The sequence below is a fragment of the Scyliorhinus torazame genome, chromosome 12, assembly GCF_047496885.1.
Source record: "Scyliorhinus torazame isolate Kashiwa2021f chromosome 12, sScyTor2.1, whole genome shotgun sequence".
NCBI classification, from domain to species: Eukaryota; Metazoa; Chordata; class Chondrichthyes; order Carcharhiniformes; family Scyliorhinidae; genus Scyliorhinus; species Scyliorhinus torazame.
In genome coordinates, this window is record NC_092718.1 from 218,902,513 (window position 1) to 218,926,659 (window position 24,147).

Consider the following 24,147-nt stretch of genomic DNA (forward strand, 5'->3'; position numbering starts at 1 on the left):
ATCTTACACTTTGAAAAGTATTCTACATGTTTCATCCTTTCTGCCCAGCTCCCACCTTAACATCTCTGGGAAGGTAGTCAGGCCTCAACTGGATGTCTCATCTGAAAATTGCACATTCCACACTGTAGCACTCCCTCAGTACTGACCCTCTGACAGTGCAGCACTCCCTCAGTACTGACCCTCTGACAGTGCTGCACTCCCTCAGTACTGACCCTCTGACAGTGCAGCACTCCCTCAGTACTGACCCTCTGACTGTGCAGCACTCCCTCAGTACTGACCCTCTGACAGTACAGCACTCCCTCAGTACTGACCCTCTGACAGAGCAGCACTCCCTCAGTACTGACCCTCTGACAGTGCAGCACTCCCTCAGTACTGACCGTCTGACAGAGCAGCACTCCCTCAGTACTGACCCTCTGACAGAGCAGCACTCCCTCAGTACTGACCATCTGACAGTGCAGCGCTCCCTCAGTACTGACCCTCTGACAGTGCAGCACTCCCTCAGTACTGACCCTCTGACAGCAGCGCTCCCTCAGTACTGACCCTGACAGTGCAGCACTCCCTCAGTACTGACCGTCTGACAGAGCAGCACTCCCTCAGTACTGACCCTCTGACAGAGCAGCACTCCCTCAGTACTGACCCTCTGACAGTGCAGCATTCCCTCAGTACTGAACCTCTGACAGTGCAGCACTCCCTCAGTACTGACTCTCTGACAGAGCAGCGCTCCCTCAGTACTGAGCCTCTGACAGTGCAGCGCTCCCTCAGTACTGACCCTGACAGTGCAGCGCTCCCTCAGTACTGACCTTCTGACAGTGCAGCGCTCCCTCAGTGCTGACCCTCTGACAGTGCAGCACTCCCTCAGTACTGACCCTCTGACAGTGCAGCACTCCCTCAGTACTGACCCTCTGACAGTGCAGCACTCCCTCAGTACTGACCCTCTGACAGTGCAGCACTCCCTCAGTACTGACCGTCTGACAGTGCAGCGCTCCCTCAGTACTGACCCTCTGACAGTGCAGCACTCCCTCAGTGCTGACCCTCTGACAGTGCGGCACTCCCTCAGTGCTGACCCTCTGACAGTGCGGCACTCCCTCAGTGCTGACCCTCTGACAGTGCGGCACTCCCTCAGTACTGACCCTCTGACATTGCGGCACTCCCTCAGTACTGACCCTCTGACATTGCGGCACTCCCCCAGTACTGACCCTCTGACAGTGCGGCACTCCCTCAGTACTGACCCTCTGACATTGCGGCACTCCCTCAGTGCTGACCCTCTGACAGTGCGGCACTCCCTCAGTGCTGACCCTCTGACAGTGCGGCACTCCCTCAGTACTGACCCTCTGACATTGCGGCACTCCCTCAGTACTGACCCTCTGACAGTGCGGCACTCCCTCAGTACTGACCCTCTGACATTGCGGCACTCCCTCAGTACTGACCCTCTGACAGTGCGGCACTCCCTCAGTGCTGACCCTCTGACAGTGCGGCACTCCCTCAGTACTGACCCTCTGACATTGCGGCACTCCCTCAGTACTGACCCTCTGACAGTGCGGCACTCCCTCAGTACTGACCCTCTGACATTGCGGCACTCCCTCAGTACTGACCCTCTGACAGTGCAGCACTCCCTCAGTACTGACCCTCTGACATTGCGGCACTCCCTCAGTACTGACACTCTGACAGTGCGGCACTCCCTCAGTATTGAACCTCTGACAGTGCAGTACTCCCACAGTACTGACCCTCTGACAGTGCAGCACTCCCTCAGTACTGACCCTCTGACAGTGCAGCATTCCCGCAATACTGACCCTCTGACAGTGCAGCACTCCCTCAGTACTGACCCTCTGACAGTGCAGCACTCCCTCAGTACTGACCGTCTGACAGTGCAGCGCTCCCTCAGTACTGACCCTCTGACAGTGCAGCACTCCCTCAGTGCTGACACTCTGACAGTGCAGCACTCCCTCAGTACTGACCCTCTGACAGTGCGGCACTCCCTCAGTGCTGACCCTCTGACAGTGCGGCACTCCCTCAGTGCTGACCCTCTGACAGTGCGGCACTCCCTCAGTACTGACCCTCTGACATTGCGGCACTCCCTCAGTACTGACCCTCTGACATTGCGGCACTCCCTCAGTACTGACCCTCTGACATTGCGGCACTCCCTCAGTACTGACCCTCTGACAGTGCGGCACTCCCTCAGTACTGACCCTCTGACATTGCGGCACTCCCTCAGTGCTGACCCTCTGACAGTGCGGCACTCCCTCAGTGCTGACCCTCTGACAGTGCGGCACTCCCTCAGTACTGACCCTCTGACATTGCGGCACTCCCTCAGTACTGACCCTCTGACAGTGCGGCACTCCCTCAGTACTGACCCTCTGACATTGCGGCACTCCCTCAGTACTGACCCTCTGACAGTGCGGCACTCCCTCAGTGCTGACCCTCTGACAGTGCGGCACTCCCTCAGTACTGACCCTCTGACATTGCGGCACTCCCTCAGTACTGACCCTCTGACAGTGCGGCACTCCCTCAGTACTGACCCTCTGACATTGCGGCACTCCCTCAGTACTGACCCTCTGACAGTGCAGCACTCCCTCAGTACTGACCCTCTGACATTGCGGCACTCCCTCAGTACTGACCCTCTGACAGTGCGGCACTCCCTCAGTACTGACCCTCTGACATTGAGGCACTCCCTCAGTGTTGACCCTCTGACAGTGCGGCACTCCCTCAGTGCTGACCCTCTAACAGTGCGGCACTCCCTCAGTACTGACCCTCTGACATTGCGGCACTCCCTCAGTACTGACCCTCTGACAGTGCGGCACTCCCTCAGTACTGACCCTCTGACAGTGCAGCATTCCCGCAATACTGACCCTCTGACAGTGCGGCACTCCCTCAGTACTGACCCTCTGACAGTGCAGCACTCCCTCAGTACTGAGCCTCTGACAGTGCAGCACTCCCTCAGTACTGACCGTCTGACAGTGCAGCGCTCCCTCAGTACTGACCCTCTGACAGTGCAGCACTCCCTCAGTGCTGACCCTCTGACAGTGCAGCACTCCCTCAGTACTGACCCTCTGACAGTGCGGCACTCCCTCAGTGCTGACCCTCTGACAGTGCGGCACTCCCTCAGTGCTGACCCTCTGACAGTGCAACACTCCCTCAGTACTGATCCTCTGACAGTGCAGCACTCCCTCAGTACTGACCCTCTGACAGTGCAGCACTCCCTCAGTGCTGACCCTCTGACAGTGCAGCACTTCCTCAGTACTGACCCTCTGACAGTGCGGCACTCACTCAGTACTGACCCTCTGACATTGCGGCACTCCCTCAGTGCTGACCCTCTGACAGTGCGGCACTCCCTCAGTGCTGACCCTCTGACATTGCGGCACTCCCTCAGTACTGACCCTCTGACAGTGCGGCACTCCCTCAGTACTGACCCTCTGACATTGCGGCACTCCCTCAGTACTGACCCTCTGACAGTGCGGCACTCCCTCAGTGCTGATCCTCTGACAGTGCGGCACTCCCTCAGTATTGACCCTCTGACATTGCGGCACTCCCTCAGTACTGACCCTCTGACAGTGCAGCACTCCCTCAGTACTGACCCTCTGACAGTGCGGCACTCCCTCAGTACTGACCCTCTGACAGTGCAACACTCCCTCAGTACTGACCCTCTGACATTGCGGCACTCCCTCAGTACTGACTCTCTGACATTGCGGCACTCCCTCAGTCTGACCCTCTGACAGTGCGGCACTCCCTCAGTACTGACCCTCTGACAGTGCAGCACTCCCTCAGTACTGACCCTCTGACATTGCGGCACTCCCTCAGTACTGACCCTCTGACAGTGCAGCACTCCCTCAGTACTGACCCTCTGACATTGCGGCACTCCCTCAGTACTGACTCTCTGACATTGCGGCACTCCCTCAGTCTGACCCTCTGACAGTGCGGCACTCCCTCAGTACTGCACTGTGTGTGTCAGCTTTGAATATCTGACCAAGTCCCATGGTTTGAATCCATGACGTTCTGGCTCGGAGAGTGTGACACAATGAGCCAGGGAAGCAGATTGTAGGAGTTTGGAGGACTTTGCCCAGTCACTTACTTTGAAGCTGTTCGGACATTGACATCAAGATCACCTTTGAAAACAAACTGGCAGTTGGTCCAGATGAATTGTAACTTGTTCCATTCCCAGTGCATGTTTTCTGTTGTGTTGTATGGATCCTGTTGTGAAAATACAAGAGATGTTCAATGTAACCTCAAAGCGTGCCCAGTCTAATAAAGACAGACCCTCATGGATCACTTTCTCCTCCCTTCGCTCTCCAGCGCAGCCCCATGTGCATCCTGTACACCCTCTCCTCTCCCCAGCGCTCCTTCATTGAATCCTATCGACTCAGCACTGACCCTCCGATAGAGCACCCCTCCCTGCCCTATCCCCGCAACCCCACCTAACCTGCACATCTTTGGACTGTGGGAGGAAACCGGAGCACCCGGAGGAAACCCACGCACACACGGGGAGGATGTGCAAATTCCACACAGACAGTGACCCAGCGGGGAATTGAACCCAGGTGGCCGTGCGGCAGCAATGCTTTTAAAAATATATATATATATATATATTTAGAATACTCAATTCTTTCTTTTTCCAATTAAGGGGCAATTTAGCGTGGCCAATCCACTTAGCCTGCACATCTTTGGGTTGTGTAAGCGAGACCCAGGCAAACACGGGGAGCTGAGGCAGCAATGCTGACCACTGTGCTCCCCACTCCCTGGTCTCTCCCACCACTCCCTCCTCCCCCTCGCGCACTCCTGTCCGGACCCCCGCACGCTCCTGCCTCGGACCCCCGCACGCTCCTGCCTCGGACACCCGCACGCTCCTGCCTCGGATCCCCGCACGCTCCTGCCTCGGACCCCCGCACGCTCCTGCCTCGGACCCCCGCACGCTCCTGCCTCGGATCCCCGCACGCTCCTGCCTCGGACCCCCGCACGCTCCTGCCTCGGACCCCCGCACGCTCCTGCCTCGGATCCCCGCGCAGGCTCCTGCCTCGGACCCCCGCACGCTCCTGCCTCGGATCCCCGCACGCTCCTGCCTCGGACCCGCGCAGGTTCCTGCCTCGGATCCCCGCACGCTCCTGCCGCGGACCCCCGCACGCTCCTGCCTCGGACCCGCGCAGGCTCCTGCCTCGGACCCCCGCACGCTCCTGCCTCGGACCCCCGCACGCTCCTGCCTCGGATCCCCGCACGCTCCTGTCCGGACCCCCGCACGCTCCTGCCTCGGACCCCCGCACGCTCCTGCCTCGGACCCCCGCACGCTCCTGCCTCGGACCCCCGCACGCTCCTGCCTCGGACCCCCGCACGCTCCTGCCTTGGATCTCCGCACGCTCCTGCCTCGGACCCCCCCACGCTCCTGCCTTGGATCCCCGCACGCTCCTGCCCGGACCCCCGCACACCCTTGCCCGGACCCCCGCGCACCCCTGCCCCGGACCCCCGCGCACCCCTGCCCGGACCCCCGCACACCCCTGCCCGGACCCCCGCACACCCCTGCCCGGACCCCCGCACTCTCTTCCCTTCCCCATCTCTTTCTTCTCCTTCTCTGCTTCCTCCTCTCTTCCCCCTCTCCTCTCTTCCCTGTTCCCTCCTTTCTGCCCTCACTCTCCCCTCAGTCCCCACTCCTTCCCTGCACCGCCTCCCAAGCCGCCCCCTCCGCTCTGCAGCCAGTACCTCGGTGGCAAGCTGATGCAAATTGGCTTGTTCGATGTCCATGGTCCAGGATCCGTGAAACAGAAGGCGACTTTTGTCCCACCAGTTAAGCGGCGGACTCGGATCCCCCGATGGTTTGGTGAGGAGGTCAACAGCCTGTCCAATCAGAGTCCAGGCCGGGTCCCAGCAGGGCCCCCAAACGATGGTGAAGAGAGAAATTTGTGCTGGGAGGGAAAGAGGAACAGTGTGAGGAGTGTGAGGCAACTAGACGAGAGTTCCCATCAGCCAAAACTCCTGGCACTTACATTCAAACTCGTGGTACCATTTCAAAGGGGGCATATTCCTTTCAATGAGGATGTCCCTCCAGGGCTTCCCAAGTGAAATTTTCACCTTCCGTCGTGCACGTGGACTCCCGTCCGGCTCGGCTCCGATCAGCTTCCCGGACAGCTTCCAGTCCCGAATCTCAAACAGGTAGCGAGGGTAATCCCGGATTCGAACTGAGGGCACAAACACTGGTGTTAGTGATCTGGAGGTCTCCTTCCCTCTCCCAACCAACCCCTCCTCTTCCTCCACACTTGCTAAGTCACGGCTGCCTTCTGCTTCCTCAGCCAAGAGAGCATTTTTTCTGGGCTGCTTTCCGGATGGGAGGGCGTCACACGGTCCAATCACAACCCGAATCGGAACAATTACAAAGAAGGAATTTCCCAAAGTCCTTGCAACCAAGCTGGGTGGGAGGGTGAATTGTGACGAGGATGCAGAGATCCTACAGCATGATCTGGACAGGTTGGGCGAGTGGGCAAATCAATGGCAGATGCAGTTTAATTTGGATAAGTGTGAGGTTATTCACTTTGGAAGCAAAAACAGGAAGGCAGATTACTACCTGAATGGTTGTAAATTGGGAGAGGGGAGTGTGCAGCGGGACCTGGGTGTCCTTGTGCACCAGTCGCTGAAGGTAAGCATGCAGGTGCAGCAGGCGGTAAAGGCTAATGGTATGTTGGCCTTCATTGCGAGAGGTTTCGAGTATAGAAGCAGGGATGTGTTGCTGCAATTGTACAGGGCCTTGGTGAGGCCACACCTGGAGTATTGTGGGCAGTTTTGGTCTCCTTCTCTGAGGAAGGATATTCTTGCTCTCGAGGGAGTGCAGCGAAGGTTTACCAGACTGATTCCAGGGATGGCGGGACTGTCATACGAGGAGAGATTGACTGGGTTGGGATTGTTCTCGCTGGAGTTCAGAAGAATGAGGGAGGATCTCATAGAGACTTATAAAATTCTAACAGGACTAGACAGGGTAGGAGCAGGGAAGATGTTCCCGATGGTGGGTGTGTCCAGAACCAGGGGTCACAGTCTGAGGATTCAGGGTAAACCGTTTCGGACAGAGATAGGGACACATTTCTTCACCCAGAGAGTGGTGAGCCTGTGGAATTCATTACCACAGGAAGTAGTTGATGCTAAAACTTTGAATATATTCAAGAGGCAGCTGGATACAGCACTTGGGGAGAGTGGGATCAAAGGCTATGGGGAGAAAGCAGGATTAGGCTATTGAGTTGGATGATCAGCCACGATCATGATGAATCGCGGAGCAGGCTCGAAGGGCCAAAAGGCCTCCTCCGCCTCCTATCTTCTATGTATCTATCTGGGATATCAGTGCTCCTCCAATTCTGGTCTCTGGAGCATTCTTCATTTTAATTTCTCCACCTTTACAGGCTGCGCCTAGTTATCTGGGCCTGCAACGCTGGACTTCCCTCCCTCAGCCTCTCTAACTCCGTCTCGTCCTTGAAGAAGCTTCTTTAAACTGACCGCTTTCACCAGGCATTTGGCCACCTGCCCCAATATCTCCTTACGTGGCTCACAGTCAAATTCTCTTTGAACTTTGCTCTTGTGACGGGATTTGTTACCGTGTTAATGGTGTTGTTGAAATTCACGGTGTTATCCTCACAGGGCAGTGATGGAGAGCAGTCAAACTCTGGCTGATTTAGTTTCCTGCCTAACCCGCCTTACTGCTCCTGCGCCTTTCACCAAAAGCCAGGATGCAAACCTCTGCCCTTCCCAGTCTGTGTGGGTGGACACATGTCCGGAATTATGGCTTAAATTCCCAGCATAAACAGAGCAATTTAACATGGGGACAATATGAATACGTGTGGGCATAATGGGTGTCAGCCAAGCCTCACCTTTCGCACCCGGGTCAGGGGCTCATGGGTCAAGAGAACAAAATACGCGTGCAGGATGGCGGCCATGGTCGGATCGGTCGAAGACAAGGTGGCCTCTGCTTGGAGGTATTGGTTTTGGTCCTTTCTGCCCATTTAATGGGTGACGTTTGTGAATAGGGTGAGAAGTGAGAGGAGGATGGTGGTTTTTCCCCCAGAGTGGAATGTCGGCGAGTACCAGACCCGGTAAAACTCGATGAGAAGCCCAGCTCAGGAGTGGACGACGCTCGTGGTGCAGCACCAATGGAAAAAATGGTTGTTGTCTGCCACACTGTCTGTGGGGCAGTTGATGGATGTTATTCAGGGGGAATTCTGTCAAAGCGGCAGGAGATGCAGGGAGACTGGTCCAGTGCGATTGAGGGAGCAGTAGCCCCCCTTCGCGGGACTTTGGGTCGCGTGGAGGAGCCTTTGGAAGCGTGAGGTGCGACAATTCAAGAAGTGGAAAGGGCGGTGTCGGATCATCGAGAACGGATTGTTTCGTTGGAGGCAGAGGTGGCAATGTTGGGGGAGGCCTGCAAGGTGCTGCGTGCGAGGGTGGACAACCGGGAGAATCGATCCAGGCGCAGAACGTGTGAACCGTGGGTTTGCCAGAGGGAGTGGAGGGAACGAGTGCCGCCGGCGACATCTCGAGGACGTTTGAGAAGTTTGTGGAGGAGAAGATCTTCGATAAGGCCCCAGAGCTGGATTGTGCCCATCGGCCTCTGAGACAAGAGGCTGAGGAGCCGCCACAGGCAGTGGTTGTGCGTCTGCACAAATTCCAGGATAAAGAAATGATTCTGAGGGGGTCCGAGGCGACTCAAGACTGTCGCTGGGAGGGGAATCGGATCTGGATTTACCAGGACATTGGGGCTGACCCGGCCAAGCCACGGGCAGGGTTTAACTAGGCCAAGGTGGCGCTCGTTCGGAGCAAGGTGCGGTTTGGGGTGCTATACCCGGCCAAACTTTGGGTTACATTCCAGGGTGGGGAACGCCGGAGGAGGCTAATGACTTTGTCAAGGTGCACGGGTTTGGGGAGAGTCAATGTTGGAGCTTTTGTATGGATTATACCGCATTATGTTCATGCCCATTGTTGGCATGTGGGGTGTTTTAATGTTCTGTTATTGGTTTTGTTATTATTGGTACTTTTTTAAGATGCGTTATGTATGGGTAATATTTGGTTTGCGGTTGGCTGTTTGTTGTTGGACAGGGTGGTTGGGTATTGGGGTGGGTAAAGAGGGGACGGTACGGAGTATGCAGAGAGGGAGAGGGGCAGCTTGGGTGCGGTCCCCTGTTTAGACCTCCAGGTGGGAGGGTATGCTAATGAACGGAGGCAGTCAGTGGGTGGGAGCTGTGTTGGATAGCCGAGCCTGGGGTTTGGTTGGGATTAGGTGAGTTTAGATATTAGCAGGTGCAGGACTTTGCAAGGAAGAAGTTACCCTTGTACATGGACCCGGATAAGTGGGATATTCCCAGGAGCGGTGTGGGAGGGGGACGGCGAATCACGCCCGTAGGTTCTGGGAGTGTAGAAAGCTGGTGAATTTCTGGGAGGCGGTATTCGAGGCTCTGTCGGGGATAGTGGAGGATGATGCCGGTGCCTTTGGTAGCAATTTCTGGGGTATCGGACGAGCCGAGGCAGCTGGAGGGGGAAAAGGAGCCGATGTTGTGGCTGCCTCACTGATTACCCGGCAACAGACATTACTGCGATGCAGGTCGATAGCGCCGCTGAGGCTCGTGGCGTGGCTGGAGGGATTGTACGACTTCTTGCGGTTGGAAAAGATTAGGGAGTTGGAAGAGGTGTTTTAAACAGGGTGTAGGCCTTCGGGATTTGTTCAACATGGGGTACTGACCTCTGGGAGTGCAGCACTCCCTCAGTACTGACTCTCTGACAGTGCAGCACTCCCTCAGTACTGACCCTCTGACAGTGCAGCACTCCCTCAGTACTGACCCTCTGACAGTGCAGCACTCCCTCAGTACTGACCCTCTGACAGTGCAGCACTCCCTCAGTACTGACCCTCTGACAGAGCAGCACTCCCTCAGTACTGACCCTCTGACAGTGCAGCACTCCCTCAGTACTGACCCTCTGACAATGCAGCGCTCCCTCAGTACTGACCCTCTGACAGTGCGGCATTCCCTCAGAACTGACCCTCTGACAGTGTGGCACTCCCTCAGTACTGACCCTCTGACAGTGCGGCACTCCCTCAGTACTGACCCTCTGACAGTGCAGCACTCCCTCAGTACTGACCCTCTGACAGTGCAGCACTCCCTCAGTATTGACCCTCTGACAGTGCGGCACTCCCTCAGTACTGACCCTCTGACAGTGCGGCACTCCCTCAGTACTGACCCACTGACAGTGCAGCACTCCCTCAGTACTGACCCTCTGACAGTGCGGCACTCCCTCAGTACTGACCCACTGACAGTGCAGCACTCCCTCAGTACTGACCCTCTGACAGTGCAGCACTCCCTCAGTACTGACCCTCTGACAGTGCGGCATTCCCTCAGAACTGACCCTCTGACAGTGCGGCACTCCCTCAGTACTGACCCTCTGACAGTGCAGCACTCCCTCAGTACTGACCCTCTGACAGTGCAGCACTCCCTCAGTACTGACCCTCTGACAGTGCGGCACTCCCTCAGTACTGACCCTCTGACAGTGCGGCACTCCCTCAGTACTGACCCTCTGACAGTGCGGCACTCCCTCAGTACTGACCCTCTGGTAGTGCGGCACTCCCTCAGTACTGACCCTCTGACAGTGCGGCACTCCCTCAGTACTGACCCTCTGACAGTGCGGCACTCCCTCAGTACTGACCCTCTGACAGTGCGGCACTCCCTCAGTACTGACCCTCTGACTGTGCAGCACTCCCTCAGTACTGACCCTCTGAATGTGTGGCACTCCCTCAGTCTTGCACGACAGTGTCATTCTGGTGAATGCGGTCATGTGTCTGGATTGGGGTTCGAGTCCATTCACTTTCTGATTCAAATGCCAGAGATGGAGTGCTCCGACAACAGTTGACTTAACGGGGATGAGGAATACAGCTTCCTCTATAGTTACAGTCCCAATTCTCTGCCAGCACTCACCCAGAAATGCTTTGGCTGCAAACTTCACGTTCCGGAACCACTGGATGGTCAGCTGGAGGCCATCATCAGGCAAGAAACTGAAAGGGTCCATTTTCTGCATCTGCTTCATGACATTCTCAACTCCGTGCACCGAGGGGTCAACTGAGGCCATGACCTCCAAATCTGTGACCACCCAGGTCAACAGGGCCTTGCGCATGGGCGTGTTGGCGTAGAGCCGTTGAGAGCGCTGCACATACATGTTAATGTTGGTCTGTTCCAGGGCTGCATACAGCTCCTCTATCTTACGGGCAGGCAGTAGTTCTCCATGTTGCTTCCTGAGCGCCGTTACCCGGGCGTCCAGCAGCTGCAGCCGTTTGGCACTCTCCTTGCTCTCGTCCTTCATCAGCTCGTAGTCATCACGCAACTTGACCTCGAAGATGTTGTCCAGGAAGACGAAGGAGAAGTGGGTGACCCGGAGTAGCAGGTCAGGGGGCAGTGACTCCACTGTCTCTCCTCCCTTCTGCGGCTCTGTCCGCCTGTGCAGGGCCTTCAGCCACTTCTGCACTGTCACACACCTGTCGAAGGTCTGGGAGAAGTCATAGCAGAAGGGGAACTCCACGCCGATGCTGAAGAATCTGACGACCCACAGCTCGTTCTTGGCCGAATGCGGTGACTCCCACCAGCCACGTTGGGACTGGAGGGCGCTGCTCGCTCTCTCCACCTTCCCCTCCACCCCCTTCATGAAGAAGATGTCGTGCTTGTCAAAGCTGAGCACCAGCTGTGACGACTGGATCAGTCTGTGATCAGCGTGGAGCGAATAGACGAGGTTGTCCACCTGCAGCTGCACAATCTTCTTGGTTCCCACACGCGCCCTGAACATCACACTCTTCAGCTCCAGCTCCAGGTCCAGGGACCTCCTCCCCTCTCCTCCCGGCGTCTGCCTACCCATGTTCGGCAACAGTACGGCCTTCTGAAGAGTCTCCAGCAGAAACAGTGCTTCCTGGGTGTGCTGGTAGAGATGCATGTGGCTGGCAGGGTCCCAGTGCACACTGATGCCATCAAAAGAACTCACCTGAAACAAAACAAAGCAATTAGACAAAAAGGTTACTATTTTTCACACGCTCCGCGTCTCTCTCTCTCTCTCTCATCCTCTCTCTCTCTCTCTCTCACACACATCCTCTCCTCGCTCTCACACTCACTCTCACAACAGTGTGCTTTAATCCTCTCTCACACTCGCTCCCTCAACAGTGTGCTTTAAGCCTCATTCAGAAGAGAAGGACAAATACCAGGCTGACTCTGACAGAGTCAGTACTGAGGGAGTGTTGCACTGTCAGAGGGTCAGTACTGAGGGAGTGCTGCACTGTCAGAGGGTCAGTACTGAGGGAGTGTTGCACTGTCAGAGGGTCAGTACTGAGGGAGTGCTGCACTGTCAGAGGGTCAGTACTGAGGGAGTGCCGCACTGTCAGAGGGTCAGTACTGAGGGAGTGTTGCACTGTCAGAGGGTCAGTACTGAGGGAGTGTTGCACTGTCAGAGGGTCAGTACTGAGGGAGTGTTGCACTGCCAGAGGGTCAGTACTGCGGGAGTGCCGCACTGTCAGAGGGTCAGTACTGAGGGAGTGCCGCACTGTCAGAGGGTCAGTACTGAGGGAGTGTTGCACTGTCAGAGGGTCAGTACTGAGGGAGCGCTGCACTGTCAGAGGGTCAGTACTGAGGGAGTGCCGCACTGTCAGAGGGTCAGTACTGAGGGAGTGTTGCACTGTCAGAGGGTCAGTACTGAGGGAGTGTTGCACTGTCAGAGGGTCAGTACTGAGGGAGTGTTGCACTGTCAGAGGGTCAGTACTGCGGGAGTGCCGCACTGTCAGAGGGTCAGTACTGAGGGAGTGCCGCACTGTCAGAGGGTCAGTACTGAGGGAGTGTTGCACTGTCAGAGGGTCAGTACTGAGGGAGCGCTGCACTGTCAGAGGGTCAGTACTGAGGGAGTGCCGCACTGTCAGAGGGTCAGTACTGAGGGAGTGTTGCACTGTCAGAGGGTCAGTACTGAGGGAGTGCTGCACTGTCAGGGGGTCAGTACTGAGGGAGTGTTGCACTGTCAAGAGGGTCAGTACTGAGGGAGTGTTGCACTGTCAGAGGGTCAGTACTGAGGGAGTGTTGCACTGTCAGAGGGTCAGTACTGAGGGAGTGTTGCACTGTCAGAGGGTCAGTACTGCGGGAGTGCCGCACTGTCAGAGGGTCAGTACTGAGGGAGTGCCGCACTGTCAGAGGGTCAGTACTGAGGGAGTGTTGCACTGTCAGAGGGTCAGTACTGAGGGAGCGCTGCACTGTCAGAGGGTCAGTACTGAGGGAGTGCCGCACTGTCAGAGGGTCAGTACTGAGGGAGTGTTGCACTGTCAGAGGGTCAGTACTGAGGGAGTGCTGCACTGTCAGGGGGTCAGTACTGAGGGAGTGTTGCACTGTCAGAGGGTCAGTACTGAGGGAGTGTTGCACTGTCAAGAGGGTCAGTACTGAGGGAGTGTTGCACTGTCAGAGGGTCAGTACTGAGGGAGTGTTGCACTGTCAGAGGGTCAGTACTGAGGGAGTGTTGCACTGTCAGAGGGTCAGTACTGAGGGAGTGCCGCACTGTCAGAGGGTCAGTACTGAGGGAGTGTTGCACTGTCAGAGGGTCAGTACTGAGGGAGTGTTGCACTGTCAGAGGGTCAGTACTGAGGGAGTGTTGCACTGTCAGAGGGTCAGTACTGAGGGAGTGTTGCACTGTCAGAGGGTCAGTACTGAGGGAGTGCCGCACTGTCAGAGGGTCAGTACTGAGGGAGCGCTGCACTGTCAGAGGGTCAGTACTGAGGGAGCGCTGCATTGTCAGAGGGTCAGTACTGAGGGAGTGCCGCACTGTCAGAGGGTCAGTACTGAGGGAGTGCCGCACTGTCAAAGGGTCAGTACTGAGGGAGCACCGCACTGTCAGAGGGTCAGTACTGAGGGAGTACCGCACTGTCAGAGCGTCAGTACTGAGGGAGTGCCGCACTGTCAGAGGGTCAGTACTGAGGGAGTGTTGCACTGTCAGAGGGTCAGTACTGAGGGAGTGTTGCACTGTCAGAGGGTCAGTACTGAGGGAGTGTTGCACTGTCAGAGGGTCAGTACTGAGGGAGTGTTGCACTGTCAGAGGGTCAGTACTGAGGGAGTGCCGCACTGTCAGAGGGTCAGTACTGAGGGAGCGCTGCACTGTCAGAGGGTCAGTACTGAGGGAGCGCTGCATTGTCAGAGGGTCAGTACTGAGGGAGTGCCGCACTGTCAGAGGGTCAGTACTGAGGGAGTGCCGCACTGTCAAAGGGTCAGTACTGAGGGAGCACCGCACTGTCAGAGGGTCAGTACTGAGGGAGTACCGCACTGTCAGAGCGTCAGTACTGAGGGAGCGCTGCACTGTCAGAGGGTCAGTACTGAGGGAGTGCTGCATTGTCAGAGGGTCAGTACTGAGGGAGTGCCGCGCTGTCAAAGGGTCAGTACTGAGGGAGCGCTGCACTGTCAGAGGGTCAGTACTGAGGGAGTGCCGCACTGTCAGAGGGTCAGTACTGAGGGAGTGTTGCACTGTCAGAGGGTCAGTACTGAGGGAGTGTTGCACTGTCAGAGGGTCAGTACTGAGGGAGTGTTGCACTGTCGGAGGGTCAGTACTGAGGGAGTGCCGCACTGTCAGAGAGTCAGTACTGAGGGAGTGTTGCACTGTCAGAGGGTCAGTACTGAGGGAGTGTTGCACTGACAGAGGGTCAGTACTGAGGGAGTGTTGCACTGTCAGAGGGTCAGTACTGAGGGAGTGTTGCACTGTCAGAGGGTCAGTACTGAGGGAGTGCCGCACTGTCAGAGGGTCAGTACTGAGGGAGTGCCGCATTGTCAGAGGGTCAGTACTGAGGGAGTGCTGCACTGTCAGAGGGTCAGTACTGAGGGAGTGCCACACTGTCAGAGGGTCAGTACTGAGGGAGTGCCGCACTGTCAGAGGGTCAGTACTGAGGGAGTGCTGCACTGTCAGTGGGTCATAGAACATAGAACAGTACAGCACAGAACAGGCCCTTCGGCCCTCGATGTTGTGCCGAGCATTGTCCGAAACCAAGATCAAGCTATCCCACTCCCTGTCATTCTGGTGTGCTCCATGTGCCTATCCAAAACCGCTTGAAAGTTCCTAAAGTGTCTGACTCCACTATCACAGCAGGCAGTCCATTCCACACCCTAACCACTCTCCGAGTAAAGAACCTATCTCGGACATCCCTCCTCTATCTCCCAACCCAAACCTTATAGTTATGCCCCCTTGTAACAGTTTCATCCACCCGAGGAAATAGTCTCTGAATAGTCAACTCTATCTATCCCCCTCATCATCTTATAAACCTCTATTAAGTTGTCTCTTATCCTCCCCCGCTCCAAAGAGAAAAGCCCTAGCTCCCTCAACCTTTCCTCATAAGACCTACCCTCCAATCCAGGCAGCATCCTGGTAAATCTCCTTTGCACCCTTTCCAATGTTTCCACATCCTTCCTCTAATGAAGTGACCAGAACTGCACACAATACTCCAAATGTGGTCTCACCAGGGTCCTGTACAGTTGCAGCATAACCCCACGGCTCTTAAACTCAAGCCCCGTTAATAAACGCGAACACACTATAGGCCTTCTTCATGGCTCTATCCACTTGAGTGGCAACCTTCAGAGATCTGTGGACATGAACCCCAAGATCTCTCTGTTCCTCCACATTCCTCAGAACCCTGCCGTTGACCCTGTAATTCGCATTCAAATATTTTCTACCAAAATGAATCACCTCACCCTTATCAGGGTTAAACTCCATCTGCCATTTTTCAGCCCAACTCTGCATCCTATCAATGTCTCTTTGCAGCCTACAACAGCCCTCCATCTCATCCACTACTCCACCAATCTTGGGTCAGTACTGAAGGAACGATGCACTGTCAGAGGGTCAGTACTGGGGGAGTGCTGCACTGTCAGAGGGTCAGTACTGAGGGAGTGATGCACTGTCAGAGGGTCAGTACTGAGGGAGTGCCGCACTGTCAGAGGGTCAGTACTGAGGGAGTGCTGCACTGTCAGAGGGTCAGTACTGAGGGAGTGATGCACTGTCAGAGGGTCAGTACTGAGGGAGTGCTGCACTGTCAGAGGGTCAGTACTGAGGGAGTGATGCACTGTCAGAGGGTCAGTACTGAGGGAGTGCTGCACTGTCAGAGGGTCAGTACTGAAGGAGTGCGGCATTGTTGGAGGTTCCGTACTGAGATAGTGCGGCACTGTCAGAGGGTCAGTACTGAGGGAGTGTTGCACTGTCAGAGGGTCAGTACTGAGGGAGTGCTGCACTGTTGGAGGTTCAGTGCTGAGGGAGCGCTGAACTGTCAGAGGGTCAGTACTGAGGGAGTGCTGCACTGTCAGAGGGTCAGTACTGAGGGAGTCTGCACTGTCAGAGGGTCAGTACTGAGAGAGTGCCGCACTGTCAGAGGGTCAGTACTGAGGGAGCTCTGCACTGTCAGAGGGTCAGTACTGAGGGAGTGCCGCACTGTCAGAAGGTCAGTACTGAGGGAGTGCCGCACTGTCAGAGGGTCAGTACTGAGGGAGTGCTGCACTGTCAGAGGGTCAGTATTGAGGGAGTACCGCACTGACAGAGGGTCAGTACTGAGGGAGTGCCGCACTGACAGAGGGTCAGTACTGAGGGAGTGCCGCACTGTCAGAGGGTCAGTACTGAGGGAGTGCCGCACTGTCAGAGGGTCAGTACTGAGGGAGTGTTGCACTGTCAGAGGGTCAGTACTGAGGGAGCGCTGCACTGTCAGAGGGTCAGTACTGAGGGAGTGCCGCACTGTCAGAGGGTCAGTACTGAGGGAGTGTTGCACTGTCAGAGGGTCAGTACTGAGGGAGTGCTGCACTGTCAGGGGGTCAGTACTGAGGGAGTGTTGCACTGTCAGAGGGTCAGTACTGAGGGAGTGTTGCACTGTCAAGAGGGTCAGTACTGAGGGAGTGTTGCACTGTCAGAGGGTCAGTACTGAGGGAGTGTTGCACTGTCAGAGGGTCAGTACTGAGGGAGTGTTGCACTGTCAGAGGGTCAGTACTGAGGGAGTGCCGCACTGTCAGAGGGTCAGTACTGAGGGAGTGTTGCACTGTCAGAGGGTCAGCACTGAGGGAGTGTTGCACTGTCAGAGGGTCAGTACTGAGGGAGTGTTGCACTGTCAGAGGGTCAGTACTGAGGGAGTGTTGCACTGTCAGAGGGTCAGTACTGAGGGAGTGCCGCACTGTCAGAGGGTCAGTACTGAGGGAGCGCTGCACTGTCAGAGGGTCAGTACTGAGGGAGCGCTGCATTGTCAGAGGGTCAGTACTGAGGGAGTGCCGCACTGTCAGAGGGTCAGTACTGAGGGAGTGCCGCACTGTCAAAGGGTCAGTACTGAGGGAGCACCGCACTGTCAGAGGGTCAGTACTGAGGGAGTACCGCACTGTCAGAGCGTCAGTACTGAGGGAGTGCCGCACTGTCTGAGGGTCAGTACTGAGGGAGTGTTGCACTGTCAGAGGGTCAGTACTGAGGGAGTGTTGCACTGTCAGAGGGTCAGTACTGAGGGAGTGTTGCACTGTCAGAGGGTCAGTACTGAGGGAGTGTTGCACTGTCAGAGGGTCAGTACTGAGGGAGTGCCGCACTGTCAGAGGGTCAGTACTGAGGGAGCGCTGCACTGTCAGAGGGTCAGTACTGAGGGAGCGCTGCATTGTCAGAGGGTCAGTACTGAGGGAGTGCCGCACTGTCAGAGGGTCAGTACTGAGGGAGTGCCGCACTGTCAAAGGGTCAGTACTGAGGGAGCACCGCACTGTCAGAGGGTCAGTACTGAGGGAGTACCGCACTGTCAGAGCGTCAGTACTGAGGGAGCGCTGCACTGTCAGAGGGTCAGTACTGAGGGAGTGCTGCATTGTCAGAGGGTCAGTACTGAGGGAGTGCCGCGCTGTCAAAGGGTCAGTACTGAGGGAGCGCTGCACTGTCAGAGGGTCAGTACTGAGGGAGTGCCGCACTGTCAGAGGGTCAGTACTGAGGGAGTGTTGCACTGTCAGAGGGTCAGTACTGAGGGAGTGTTGCACTGTCAGAGGGTCAGTACTGAGGGAGTGTTGCACTGTCGGAGGGTCAGTACTGAGGGAGTGCCGCACTGTCAGAGGGTCAGTACTGAGGGAGTGTTGCACTGTCAGAGGGTCAGTACTGAGGGAGTGTTGCACTGACAGAGGGTCAGTACTGAGGGAGTGTTGCACTGTCAGAGGGTCAGTACTGAGGGAGTGTTGCACTGTCAGAGGGTCAGTACTGAGGGAGTGCCGCACTGTCAGAGGGTCAGTACTGAGGGAGTGCCGCATTGTCAGAGGGTCAGTACTGAGGGAGTGCTGCACTGTCAGAGGGTCAGTACTGAGGGAGTGCCACACTGTCAGAGGGTCAGTACTGAGGGAGTGCCGCACTGTCAGAGGGTCAGTACTGAGGGAGTGCTGCACTGTCAGTGGGTCATGGAACATAGAACAGTACAGCACAGAACAGGCCCTTCGGCCCTCGATGTTGTGCCGAGCATTGTCCGAAACCAAGATCAAGCTATCCCACTCCCTGTCATTCTGGTGTGCTCCATGTGCCTATCCAAAACCGCTTGAAAGTTCCTAAAGTGTCTGACTCCACTATCACAGCAGGCAGTCCATTCCACACCCTAACCACTCTCCGAGTAAAGAACCTATCTCGGACATCCCTCCTCTATCTCCCAACCCAAACCTTATAGTTATGCCCCCTTGTAACAGTTTCATCCACCCGAGGAAATAGTCTCTGAATAGTCAACTCTATCTATCCCCCTCATCATCTTATAAACCTCTATTAAGTTGTCTCTTATCCTCCCCCGCTCCAAAGAGAAAAGCCCTAGCTCCCTCAACCTTTCCTCATAAGACCTACCCTCCAATCCAGGCAGCATCCTGGTAAATCTCCTTTGCACCCTTTCCAATGTTTCCACATCCTTCCTCTAATGAAGTGACCAGAACTGCACACAATACTCCAAATGTGGTCTCACCAGGGTCCTGTACAGTTGCAGCATAACCCCACGGCTCTTAAACTCAAGCCCCGTTAATAAACGCGAACACACTATAGGCCTTCTTCATGGCTCTATCCACTTGAGTGGCAACCTTCAGAGATCTGTGGACATGAACCCCAAGATCTCTCTGTTCCTCCACATTCCTCAGAACCCTGCCGTTGACCCTGTAATTCGCATTCAAATATTTTCTACCAAAATGAATCACCTCACCCTTATCAGGGTTAAACTCCATCTGCCATTTTTCAGCCCAACTCTGCATCCTATCAATGTCTCTTTGCAGCCTACAACAGCCCTCCATCTCATCCACTACTCCACCAATCTTGGGTCAGTACTGAAGGAACGATGCACTGTCAGTGGGTCAGTACTGAGGGAGTGCCGCACTGTCAGAGGGTCAGTACTGAGGGAGTGCCGCACTGTCAGAGGGTCAGTACTGAGGGAGTGCCGCACTGTCAGAGGGTCAGTACTGAGGGAGTGCCGCACTGTCAGAGGGTCATTACTGAGGGAGTGCTGCACTGTCAGAGGGTCAGTACTGAGGGAGTGCTGCACTGTCAGAGCGTCAGTACTGAGGGAGTGCTGCACTGTCAGAGGGTCAGTACTGAGGGAGTGCCGCACTGTCAGAGGGTCAGTACTGAGGGAGTGCCGCACTGTCAGAGTGTCAGTGCTGAGGGAGTGCTGCACTGTCAGGGGGTCAGTACTGAGTGTCGCACTGCCAGAGGGTCAGTACTGAGTGTCGCACTGTCAGAGGGTCAGTACTGAGGGAGTGCTGCACTGTCAGAGGGTCAGTACTGAGGGAATGTGGCACTGTCAGAGGGTCAGTACTGAGGGAGTGCCGCACTGTCAGAGGGTCAGTACTGAGGGAGTGCCGCACTGTCAGAGGGTCAGTACTGAGGGAGTGCTGCACTGTCAGAGGGTCAGTGCTGAGGGAGTGCCGCACTGTCAGAGGGTCAGTACTGAGGGAGTGCTGCACTGTCAGAGGGTCAGTACTGAGGGAGTGCCGCACTGTCAGAGGGTCAGTACTGAGGGAATGTGGCACTGTCAGAGGGTTAGTACTGAGGGAGTGCCGCACTGTCAGAGGGTCAGTACTGAGGGAGTGCTGCACTGTCAGAGGGTCAGTATTGAGGGAATGTGGCACTGTCAGAGGGTCAGTACTGAGGGAGTGCCGCACTGTCAGAGGGTCAGTACTGAGGGAATGTGGCACTGTCAGAGGGTCAGTACTGAGGGAGTGCTGCACTGTCAGAGGGTCAGTACTGAGGGAGTGCCGCATTGTCAGAGGGTTAGTACTGAGGGAGTGCTGCACTGTCAGAGGGTCAGTACTGAGGGAGTGCCGCATTGTCAGAGGGTTAGTACTGAGGGAGTGTTGCACTGTCAGAGGGTCAGTACTGAGGGAGTGCTGCATTGTCAGAGGGTCAGTACTGAGGGAGTGCTGCACTGTCAGAGGGTCAGTACTGAGGGAGTGCCGCACTGTCAGAGGGTCAGTACTGAGGGAGTGCTGCACTGTCAGAGGGTCAGTACTGAGGGAGTGCCGCATTGTCAGAGGGTTAGTACTGAGGGAGTGCTGCACTGTCAGAGGGTCAGTACTGAGGGAGTGCTGCATTGTCAGAGGGTCAGTACTGAGGGAGTGCTGCACTGTCAGAGGGTCAGTACTGAGGGAGTGCCGCACTGTCAGAGGGTCAGTACTGAGGGAGTGCCGCACTGTCAGAGGGTCAGTACTGAGGGAGTGCCGCACTGTCAGAGGGTCAGTACTGAGGGAGTGCCGCACTGTCAGAGGGTCATTACTGAGGGAGCGCTGCACCGTCAGAGGGTCAGTACTGAGGGAGTGCTGCACTGTCAGAGGGTCAGTACTGAGGGAGTGCCGCACTGTCAGAGGGTCAGTACTGAGGGAATGTGGCACTGTCAGAGGGTCAGTACTGAGGGAGTGCTGCACTGTCAGAGGGTCAGTACTGAGGGAGTGCTGTCAGAGGGTCAGTGCTGAGGGAGTGCCGCACTGTCAGAGGGTCAGTACTGAGGGAGTGTTGCACTGTCAGAGGGTCAGTACTGAGGGAGTGCTGCACTGTCAGAGGGTCAGTACTGAGGGAGTGATGCACTGTCAGAGGGTCAGTACTGAGGGAGTGCCGCACTGTCAGAGGGTCAGTACTGAGGGAGTGCTGCACTGTCAGAGGGTCAGTACTGAGGGAGTGCTGCACTGTCAGAGGGTCAGTACTGAGGGAGTGCTGCACTGTCAGAGGGTCAGTACTGAGGGAGTGCTGTCAGAGGGTCAGTGCTGAGGGAGTGCCGCACTGTCAGAGGGTCAGTACTGAGGGAGTGTTGCACTGTCAGAGGGTCAGTACTGAGGGAGTGCTGCACTGTCAGAGGGTCAGTACTGAGGGAGTCTGCACTGTCAGAGGGTCAGTACTGAGAGAGTGCCGCACTGTCAGAGGGTCAGTACTGAGGGAGCTCTGCACTGTCAGAGGGTCAGTACTGAGGGAGTGCCGCACTGTCAGAAGGTCAGTACTGAGGGAGTGCCGCACTGTCAGAGGGTCAGTACTGAGGGAGTGCTGCACTGTCAGAGGGTCAGTATTGAGGGAGTACCGCACTGACAGAGGGTCAGTACTGAGGGAGTGCCGCACTGACAGAGGGTCAGTACTGAGGGAGTGCCGCACAGTCAGAGGGTCAGTACTGAGGGAGTGCCGCACTGTCAGAGGGTCAGTACTGAGGGAGTGTTGCACTGTCAGAGGGTCAGTACTGAGGGAGCGCTGCACTGTCAGAGGGTCAGTACTGAGGGAGTGCCGCACTGTCAGAGGGTCAGTACTGAGGGAGTGTTGCACTGTCAGAGGGTCAGTACTGAGGGAGTGCTGCACTGTCAGGGGGTCAGTACTGAGGGAGTGTTGCACTGTCAGAGGGTCAGTACTGAGGGAGTGTTGCACTGTCAAGAGGGTCAGTACTGAGGGAGTGTTGCACTGTCAGAGGGTCAGTACTGAGGGAGTGTTGCACTGTCAGAGGGTCAGTACTGAGGGAGTGTTGCACTGTCAGAGGGTCAGTACTGAGGGAGTGCCGCACTGTCAGAGGGTCAGTACTGAGGGAGTGTTGCACTGTCAGAGGGTCAGTACTGAGGGAGTGTTGCACTGTCAGAGGGTCAGTACTGAGGGAGTGTTGCACTGTCAGAGGGTCAGTACTGAGGGAGTGTTGCACTGTCAGAGGGTCAGTACTGAGGGAGTGCCGCACTGTCAGAGGGTCAGTACTGAGGGAGCGCTGCACTGTCAGAGGGTCAGTACTGAGGGAGCGCTGCATTGTCAGAGGGTCAGTACTGAGGGAGTGCCGCACTGTCAGAGGGTCAGTACTGAGGGAGTGCCGCACTGTCAAAGGGTCAGTACTGAGGGAGCACCGCACTGTCAGAGGGTCAGTACTGAGGGAGTACCGCACTGTCAGAGCGTCAGTACTGAGGGAGTGCCGCACTGTCAGAGGGTCAGTACTGAGGGAGTGTTGCACTGTCAGAGGGTCAGTACTGAGGGAGTGTTGCACTGTCAGAGGGTCAGTACTGAGGGAGTGTTGCACTGCCAGAGGGTCAGTACTGAGGGAGTGTTGCACTGTCAGAGGGTCAGTACTGAGGGAGTGCCGCACTGTCAGAGGGTCAGTACTGAGGGAGCGCTGCACTGTCAGAGGGTCAGTACTGAGGGAGCGCTGCATTGTCAGAGGGTCAGTACTGAGGGAGTGCCGCACTGTCAGAGGGTCAGTACTGAGGGAGTGCCGCACTGTCAAAGGGTCAGTACTGAGGGAGCACCGCACTGTCAGAGGGTCAGTACTGAGGGAGTACCGCACTGTCAGAGCGTCAGTACTGAGGGAGCGCTGCACTGTCAGAGGGTCAGTACTGAGGGAGTGCTGCATTGTCAGAGGGTCAGTACTGAGGGAGTGCCGCGCTGTCAAAGGGTCAGTACTGAGGGAGCGCTGCACTGTCAGAGGGTCAGTACTGAGGGAGTGCCGCACTGTCAGAGGGTCAGTACTGAGGGAGTGTTGCACTGTCAGAGGGTCAGTACTGAGGGAGTGTTGCACTGTCAGAGGGTCAGTACTGAGGGAGTGTTGCACTGTCGGAGGGTCAGTACTGAGGGAGTGCCGCACTGTCAGAGGGTCAGTACTGAGGGAGTGTTGCACTGTCAGAGGGTCAGTACTGAGGGAGTGTTGCACTGACAGAGGGTCAGTACTGAGGGAGTGTTGCACTGTCAGAGGGTCAGTACTGAGGGAGTGTTGCACTGTCAGAGGGTCAGTACTGAGGGAGTGCCGCACTGTCAGAGGGTCAGTACTGAGGGAGTGCCGCATTGTCAGAGGGTCAGTACTGAGGGAGTGCTGCACTGTCAGAGGGTCAGTACTGAGGGAGTGCCACACTGTCAGAGGGTCAGTACTGAGGGAGTGCCGCACTGTCAGAGGGTCAGTACTGAGGGAGTGCTGCACTGTCAGTGGGTCAGTACTGAGGGAGTGTTGCACTGTCAGAGGGTCAGTACTGAGGGAGTGTTGCACTGTCAGAGGGTCAGTACTGAGGGAGTGCCGCACTGTCAGAGGGTCAGTACTGAGGGAGCGCTGCACTGTCAGAGGGTCAGTACTGAGGGAGCGCTGCATTGTCAGAGGGTCAGTACTGAGGGAGTGCCGCACTGTCAGAGGGTCAGTACTGAGGGAGTGCCGCACTGTCAAAGGGTCAGTACTGAGGGAGCACCGCACTGTCAGAGGGTCAGTACTGAGGGAGTACCGCACTGTCAGAGCGTCAGTACTGAGGGAGTGCCGCACTGTCAGAGGGTCAGTATTGAGGGAGTGTTGCACTGTCAGAGGGTCAGTACTGAGGGAGTGTTGCACTGTCAGAGGGTCAGTACTGAGGGAGTGTTGCACTGTCAGAGGGTCAGTACTGAGGGAGTGTTGCACTGTCAGAGGGTCAGTACTGAGGGAGTGCCGCACTGTCAGAGGGTCAGTACTGAGGGAGCGCTGCACTGTCAGAGGGTCAGTACTGAGGGAGCGCTGCATTGTCAGAGGGTCAGTACTGAGGGAGTGCCGCACTGTCAGAGGGTCAGTACTGAGGGAGTGCCGCACTGTCAAAGGGTCAGTACTGAGGGAGCACCACACTGTCAGAGGGTCAGTACTGAGGGAGTACCGCACTGTCAGAGCGTCAGTACTGAGGGAGCGCTGCACTGTCAGAGGGTCAGTACTGAGGGAGTGCTGCATTGTCAGAGGGTCAGTACTGAGGGAGTGCCGCG

General features: G+C 56.4%; 1 protein-coding gene across 3 annotated transcripts in view; it reads right to left on the reverse strand.

The window, feature by feature from the left end:
• The window catches only part of LOC140386997 (bridge-like lipid transfer protein family member 2), a 193,835-nt gene that overhangs the window by 93,368 nt on the left and 76,320 nt on the right, over positions 1 to 24,147 (reverse strand). For all 3 annotated transcript variants that reach the window (XM_072469961.1, XM_072469962.1, XM_072469963.1), the window contains 4 exons: positions 10,914 to 11,964; positions 5,964 to 6,155; positions 5,680 to 5,882; positions 4,067 to 4,185 (listed from right to left, as the gene is read on the reverse strand). In XM_072469961.1, the coding sequence (XP_072326062.1) occupies positions 4,067 to 4,185; positions 5,680 to 5,882; positions 5,964 to 6,155; positions 10,914 to 11,964 (1,565 nt within the window). The remainder of the gene's footprint in view (positions 1 to 4,066; positions 4,186 to 5,679; positions 5,883 to 5,963; positions 6,156 to 10,913; positions 11,965 to 24,147) is intronic.